This window comes from Mesocricetus auratus, unplaced genomic scaffold (assembly GCF_017639785.1).
Source record: "Mesocricetus auratus isolate SY011 unplaced genomic scaffold, BCM_Maur_2.0 Super-Scaffold_100003, whole genome shotgun sequence".
NCBI lineage: Eukaryota > Metazoa > Chordata > Mammalia > Rodentia > Cricetidae > Mesocricetus > Mesocricetus auratus.
The window spans coordinates 61771507-61780161 of record NW_024429188.1 but is presented as its reverse complement, the minus strand read 5'-3'; the positions used below and the strand labels follow the sequence as shown (position 1 = coordinate 61780161).

Sequence of the window (8655 nt, the reverse complement as noted above, 5' to 3'; positions counted from 1 at the left end):
ATAAACAGCTAATCACATTGAGTTACAAAAGTAATTCATTAATTCTAGTGGTAAAGATAATTGTGTATGAACAGATTAATACTATAAGATTCTATAAGTAACTATCTTGATTAAGAAAAAATTTCAGGCCGGGTGTTGTTGGCACACGCCTTTAATCCCAGCACTCGGGAGGCAGAGGCAGGCAGATCTCTGTGAGTTCGAGGCCAGGCTGGTCTACAGAGTGAGTTCCAGGACAGCCTCCAAAACAATACAGAGAAACCCTGTCTCGAAAAACCAAAAAGAAATTTCAGAATATGAAGCTTTGTAAGTAACTTTTCATCAACTTAGGTGTAATATAGAGCTGCAAAAATCACTCAATCCTATTGCATGGTATATTTTATAAAAAACTGACTTTACAAAGTTAGTTTGAATAGAGTTGTATGCAAATACTCTTAAAAGAAATTAGTCAGCTAACAAAAGTCAATAATAAAGTCATTTGTGATATATGAAAAAATCAAGAAAGTTGCTTGTGGAAAGAAGGTATATTATTATGGAAAATAATTATTTTACTGTACATCTTTTCAGCTAACACTTAGTGAAGAATAGGAAGAAACTGGATATTTCCAACATTTCAAGAAGTAACAGACTACATTTTCATTTGAAGAAAAAAATATCATTCAGAAAGAAATCAAATTTTCTCAAAGACAACATGAATGCATTTCACCAAAGATGTAGTCAAAGAAATGGTAAATATTTACACATTTTAAACAATTGTATTTATATTATATACAAAATTACTTAAGACATTAAATAAAGTTAAGCAGTATGTGTTTGTTTCCATGTTAGCCACTTTTCCACCACAGTCATGTTAGACAAGTTTTAAGAAAATTATTAGAAAAAAACTAAAAGCTAAGAAAGATGAAATGCATGGGACTTTTGTTTATTGTGATAAAAATATAATAACTGGAAGCAATTCATAATTGCTGTCTTTACATTTATTGTTTTAAGGTTTTAAAAGTTTTTGCAAAATAGTATGTATATATGTGATTTTTAGAGTGTGTGCTTTGGGCAGGGGTGTGTGTGGCAGTTGGGGGTGGATGTGCAGGTATGGGTTGAAACCAGAGGATTTTAATTCCTGTAACTGGAGCTACAGGTGAAAGTGAGCTTCATGCTGTGTTCTTGGAATTGACTCTGTGAGAGCATGACTCACTGATAGCCACCAACTTATCTCTCTAGGTATACATTTCTTCTCAAGATGCTTAAAACCTGTAAATACAAGCTTCCATATGTAGGAGGAAGTCTGATGCCGCCATTAAACATGTGACTTATTAGAGGTGCATACAGATGAGGTAATAAAAGGGCGGTTTACCACACCGCTAGCCACACCCACTTTAGGCAGGACTAAAGATGTATACGGCTGGACGTAAAGATGTATACGTACGTAGACGGAACTACGTCATTAGCCAGGCCCACTTTTGGGCATGGCTAGGGGCGTTACGGGGGAAGGCATAAAAGACAGCACACAGGAAGTCTCGGTCTCTTTTCCTGGAGTTCGGCTTCCGGTCCAGCAGCTAGCTGAGAACTGCTTGGCTCCTCTGGGTTTGGTATCTTGTGAGTAATTTTCTACATTAAATACTTAGCTTTACTGTCAGTAATTGTGTGTCGCGTATCGTTACAGCGTCCATTGAAGCCTACACCATAAGTTATTCTATGCCATGCAATCTAGGCTTGACTTGTAAGACAACAGCTGTCTGACCTCACCCTCCTTCGCACTATTATGTGGCTTTTGTGTCAAGATGCATGTAGGGGAGGAGACAGAACTCACTCAGCTCATGTAATTTTCAAGCCAAGAAATTTTCCTTATAGAGTTAATCTGTAATGTTTCAAGATGCATAAGGAAATAAACAATGTATGGGAAGAGACAGAAATCACTCAGCTTATGTAACTTATTCTCAAAATTTCTATTCAAATCAAGAAATTTTCCTTATGGAGTCAATCTGTAATGTTTCTGGCGCCTTGAATAAGATTCGTTATGAAAGCCTGAATGACCATAACAAGTTTGACAGTGGAAAAGTACTGAAAAAAATGACATCATCCCCAGTCCTCAGGAGTGAACCCTGAATTTGTTGGGCAAAAGCATTGGCCTGACCAAGGCTGATCTGATATATAATGTGGAAACCATTTCTAAGTCTCGAACAAAAGTGTTCATGCAGTTTTTCCAGGCTGGAGTAGACATCACTATGATTGGGCAGTTTGGTGTCTGATTCTACTTGGCCAATCTAGTGGCAGAGAATGTGGTTATGATCACAAAGCACAATCATGATGAGTGGTATGCTTGGGGGTATTCTTCTTGTGGAATGTTCAGTTGATTCAGAACATTATAAGCCCATTGGCTGGAGTACCAAAATGATCCTTTACCTCAAAGAAGACAAGACAGAACATTTAGAGGAGAGGAGGGTCAAGGAATTAGGAAATACAGTACATAGGCTATCCTTTCATCTTTTTTTTTTGATAACAAAGAAGAGAATGAAATCAATGATGATGATGCAGAATAATAGATGTGAGAAAAGGAGGAGGATAAGAATGACAAAGAGAAGCCTAAGATTGAAGATGGGGGATCCAGTGGAGAGGACAAAGAAAATTAATAAGAAACACATTGATCAGGAAGAGCTGAAGACTAAACCTATTTAAACCATAAACCCTGATGACATCATTCAAGAGAAATATGATGAAATCTAGAAGAGCTTCACCAACAATTGGGAAGACCATCTGGCAGATAAGTACTTCTCTACAGTTGGAATTCAGGGCATTGCCTTTCCTTCTTTGATGAATTACATTTTGTGAAAAAAGAACAACATCAAATTGTCCGCCATGTGTTTATCATGGACACCTATGATCAGCTGATACCTAACTACCTCAATTTTTTGTACTTTCAAACATTTGAAATTCCATTTATATGTTTAGTGTTTATGGATGATTTGCGTGCATGTGTATCTATATACCATAGAGTACCTAGTATCTACAGAAGTTAAAAGTGTGTATCAGATCCCCAGAGACTGGGGTTACAGACAGTTGTTATTTTCTTTGTGGATGCTGGGAATTGAATATGAATCCTGTAGAAGAACATCAAGAATTCTCAATGGATGAACCATCTAATCAGTCCAGAAGTACTTTAATATTAGGAAATATTAATAATTAACTTTTACATTAGTATCTGACAACATTTAAGTTAGTATTTTAGTTTTATGTAGACTAGACTTTTAATCAACATCTTCTTAACAATGATAAATTTATTGTAACTTTTTAAAATAAAAAATTTAAACTAAGGGTTCATTTATTTATTTATTTATTTATTTTTATATGGGTGTTTTGTCTGTAGATACACATCAGAAAGGGCATCATATACCATGAACTGCAGGCTTCAAGAGTTGTTAGTTCCCATGTTGGTACTAGGAATTTAACTCAGGACCGCTGGAAGAGCAGCCAGAGCTCTTACCTGCTCAACCATCTAGCAAACCTTAATTTCATCTATTTTACACTATTTTAACCTAATTTTCTTTATTCCTAAAATGGGAATACAATGATTGCTGATCCATATAGATTGTATTGAGGAAGATGTCGGTCACTAACCATCAAAATATTATAAATGGTTGACATTTTTGGGGAGATCTTGTATTAGAAGGATGAGAAGGTTAAATCTCCCATAAGCCTGTGTCTTCTCTCTGCTGCACTGTGACAAGCACAAGTAGTTGTACCACCATCATGGAACAGATAATGAAAGCCCTGGAACTTGGAAAAAATTCTACAATGGGATAATTGAGGGTCAAAAGTAACCTAGAGATCAATCCTAGCCAACCCATTGTGGAGAACCTGCAGCAGAAGCCTGAGATAGACAAATATGGCAAAACTGTCAAGGACCTAGTGGTGCTGCTCTTTCAAACTGCTCTGATTTCCCCTGCTTTCTCTCTTGAAGATCCCCCAGACCCACTCCAACCACATCTACATCATAATCAAACTGGGCTTGGTCACTTAAGAAAATGAGCTGACAACAGAGGAGTTGAGAGCTGCTGTTCCTGATGAGATTCCCCCATTCGAGGGTGATGAGGATGCCTCTTGAATGGAAGAAGTGGACCCCTGGGAAGACCCTGCCCTCTGTTACAGTTCTCTGTGTCGGTCTTCACTGGCTTTGACCCACCTAGCTCTCAGTTCATGTCTAGAGGATCTTTTCGAACCTTTGTGCCTTAAGGCAAAAAAAAACTCCCACAGAATAGTGTACCTGCATATTATATATTGTTGGATTTTTAAAATTTTTATCTGAAATTAAAACCATGCAAAATTAAAAATGTAAATATAAATAAGTATAGATTATATAAACCTCAGGCAATTTCACAAATCATGGAATGTGAGTCATCCCTCCCCTTATCCAGAGGAAGCTATGTTACTGGTTTATCAAAATTAACACTTCTAGAACAGTTTTCAAAGTTGGGAACAATAAGAAGGGCTAGTGTACAAAAACATGATTTCTCCATGTGATATCTATGACAAATAGGTTTGTAAGTGGTCTAAGTCTTCAGAGTACCCACTACTACATCTGAGACAGAAAGCATTTATCGCTTCTAATCAGGACAAATAGTATGTATGGCAGTTTCTTTGCTTAGAAAAGGAAATAGATTTAACATCATTCCTTCAAAGTCCAAAGGTACCATGAGTACTTTGCCAAACATATCCATCGTGAGGTGGCTAAAGTTGGTGGAAGTGGAAAAGCTGGGGTCAGCATTGGCATACTGCCACATTCTCAGGTGGGCTTTGTGAGGTCACAGGCTGACAGCTATTATGAGGCACAGATTTTCAGAATCTCTTGGACAAACGACCTGTGGTTTTGTCTCTCTTAAACTTGGTTTTGTTGGTCGACAACAAGTGGCCAAGGAGAAGTTCCAAGACGAAGCAGTGTGCCTACGGGCAGTGGGAGTGCCAACCTCCACACGTCTATGGCTCCACTGGGTATGAATGATCGGTCACTTATGCCTATGACCCGCAGTTATGGTGGCTTTGGGCCAATACTGACCCGCACAATGCTTCTGTTCTTCAGGCTGGCCTGGCGGCTGCACATCAATTTCCCCTCTCTCTATGTCATGGCTTCTTTGATGTTCAATGTACGCATGCAAGTTCATATTGAACTGCTCTGAAGGCCGTCACTTAACCAAAGGAATCAAACCAGGCTCACCACATCAAAGACCGTAATACCTGATTGGTACAAAGAACTTGAACATCAGCCTGGCAAGGGTAAATAGGTCCAGAGGAGATGGAATTAACAAGCCATTATTCAATCTTAAGGAAGTAACACTGAAGCAAAGTCGTTGCCCAGCAGAATTGCTTTTCTGGATGAATCGGCCTTCAGTTGAAAGAAAAACAAAGACTATCTCTATTTTCTGTGCTTTGGAAGATGTTCATGCTGAGGAGTCCCGTGACTTTGGTGATATTTTAGAAAGAATCTGTCCAGAGAAAGGCCTCACAAAGCTAGACAGCCATGGCAGGCAGAGCCTCAAGGGTGAACCAGAGTGTCAGAATGACCAGACAAAACAAAATCTTAAGAAATGTGAAGATTTAAGTATTTATCTAGATGGGCCAGATGCTGAATTAGAACATCCTTGTCTGCTTTGTGAGGTGTTTACAATGGCCTATACTGATCTTAAAGTTCTGAAAGATGAGACAACACATGAACTTATTTTATTTGTGATCATTTAAAGTCCGTGATTTGAGGGCAAGCAATAAAATACAAAAAATAATAACAACGGATAATACTGGGGTTTCTGGATGTTTTTACCTTCCTTATGAGCAATCTCTTCTGTGTAGTTGAGGAACGAGGAAAAGAATAAAAATTGGGTTATTGTAAAACATTGTCTTAGATTATTTTCTTTCATGGACAGTTCCTATGTTGATTTGTATGACTACATAAACCTAAGACATCTTGACCATGTTGTATTTTATTTGGAAGAAATGATTTATATGGCTCTGTTAAAACCAGTGTTTGATGTTGGGTATTTTTCTTCCACTGCTAGTTTTCATTTTGAGACAAGATCTCTCCCTGAACCTGGAGCTCACTAATTTGTCAAGGCTATGGAGCTGATCAATCAGAAACAATTATCTGCCAGTCTCAGTCTCCACTTTCACTAGTATTAAAGGCATGCACTACTGCATCCAACAATGTCTCTAGTTGCTGAGGATGCAGACAATTCCTCATGCTATCATATGAAGTATTTTACCGAATAAGCTGTCTCCATAGAACCACTGAACATAATTTAAATTGTGCTCGACAAAAACCCACACTTGGGAAAATCTTTTGGGAATATAATATTATTTGAGAATAAGATGGTTTAACACAACTTTTATGTATCTCATATATCTGTTCTGAAGGTCTATTGTCACAAATAGTGTTTGTTTCTGCTTCTCTGCGATCAGACAATGGAAGTGCTAGTTCTATTTTATTAAGCAATGCTTAACTCTAACTCTATTTAATATAATAGCTTTTATGAGAAAGCAACAATTATCTTGCCTAATTTTAAAAGTAGGGAATGATAGAAAGACACCACACAGCAGAGATAGGTTAGAGGGTTTTTTAATTGTGGGAAAATGCATGGGAAAGGGGAGGGAGATGAAATATCTTTCATCACAACATTATTTTTAAAGTTAGCCTCTTTGCTGTTTGTTAGTAAATTTAATAGAAAAGACATTCAATAGTCTGTTTGTAGTGAAATTAAAACTAACATCTATTCATTAGCATAAAAATACAAATTCAGTATTCCATTATTGGCTACTTTAAGATGAAACAGCACCCTAAAATTTAAATGATACTACTCATTTAATGATAAATAAAACCTGGGAATTTTATCAAAATTCAAGTAGAATTTTGTCATATGTATTAAAAATTGTGTGTAAGGCTGTGTGTATGGCAAAGGTCTAAAGCATACATTTTAGAGTGAGATAAGCAAAAGTTAGAAGACTGTTACATTTCTCTCCTCTTGACTCTATCTCTTTGGGTGACTGATTTTCACAATGGCAAATTGTTGCTTGTTTTCAGTAACTCTATTATTCATATGCTGTCTCTGTACCCTATTAATTTAATATGTCAAGTTCACAATGATCTGCTCAAAAAGCTTTCCTTTAGAAAGGGAGCAGTGTTTCTCTAGGAATATATGGTATTTGTGGAGATGTCCTGGGTACACTGATTAAGATGCGTTATACCATTTAATGTCCACAGAAAGAAAATACATTGGGTGCTCTGGTCAACTGAAATATAGAAATTAAAAATGTAAATACAGAATAAACCCATAGTTGCACAGCTACTAAATATATCCCATACTATAAAGAGACAGGCTCCTCAATCAATGTTTGGGCAATGCTTAAGGTGCAATGTCAAGTTAGCAAGTTACAGGATAGAGAGGAAGGAAGAGATTTGAAGTTACTAATAATAAGAAGAAAAATGAAACAATTTCTTATTGAATTAGGAAAAAACAAATAGCATAAATAAAACTTGAAATTAGTTGGATAAGGGAAATTTCATAGAGTCCTACCCATAGATAAAGTGATACAGGAAATTAATGACTACTGAGCATGAGAAAACTAGTTTTCTCCAGGAATCAGCCCACTAATAAGTTATCCAGTGTTGCTTGAAATAAGTGCTCACAGAATTGAGTTAAATCTCCTTGACCTACATGGTAGAATGAGAGAAATGACTCCAGGACGCCAGAGCAAGTTAGCCTCTGACTTCCACATGTATGCCATAGCAGCTGTGTGCACATGCGTGCACATTAACACACACACACACACACACACAGACAGGACACACACACACACACACACACACACACGTAAAACTACAAAAATACTTTAAATCTCTGAACCTTAAACTTAATATCTTTGAAAACAGGATTTTGCAGCCTTTTCTCTACTGTATGTAATTCCATACAAACCCTGTAACAGCAATGAACCTATTATCAGCTTATTTTTAATATATGACAACTGTATTTTCACTCAGACTGAGAAATAACTTTGTCATACACTAATGACCTAGGAATCTAGGCTCTATTTAAATTGTATTTCTTAAGAGGATTATTCCAATTTTCTTATTTAAATTTAATTTATCTTTCAGATTATTTAATTTAGAAGAAGGAAGGGTCATTTTTATTTAATATCAATTCTATATGAGTTTTCTCTGTCATTGTGCTGTGAGACCTGGTAGTAGTAGGCAATATGTAGGAACACCTCCACATAGCACTACCACCAACAGCTGTCTCAAGGGTTATTTTTAGAGAACTCTCCCCAGTAAGAGCTGAGATTCATGGTTTAGATAAAAAAGAAAAGAATTTGAGATTGAGTCAGTGTGTAAAGGAATTCAGTTTAATGAAAATGAAAATAATGGTGTTCTGGGAAAGAAGAAAACACACCCAAAAGCATAGGTGTGGGCTTGTGATGTAACTCAAGGACAATGTGGACACTAGCTATAAATAAACAAAAGGTAATGAGACACCACAGGTTGTCAAAAATGATTGAACACAGTAGTTTTTATAAAACTCTATATGTTCTAGTTTGCTTCCTGTTGCTATAATAAACATCATGATCAAAAGGTACTAGGAAAGTAAGAGGTGTATATGATTAAGTTCACAAAAGAAGGAAGTT

The 8655-nt window shown here is 36.6% G+C and overlaps 1 protein-coding gene and 1 pseudogene across 1 annotated transcript; both read left to right on the top strand.

Annotated features, from left to right (window-relative positions):
* The first annotated feature begins 1867 nt into the window (after positions 1–1867).
* On the top strand, positions 1868–3011 carry LOC101825738 (annotated as a pseudogene).
* Positions 3012–4855: 1844 nt separating this feature from the next.
* On the top strand, positions 4856–5856 carry LOC121139847 (small integral membrane protein 10-like protein 2A). The gene has a single exon (XM_040743855.1). The coding sequence runs from the start codon at positions 4968–4970 to the stop codon at positions 5163–5165; it is 198 nt and encodes a 65-aa protein (XP_040599789.1). The 5' UTR covers positions 4856–4967; the 3' UTR covers positions 5166–5856.
* The last annotated feature ends 2799 nt before the right edge of the window (positions 5857–8655 follow it).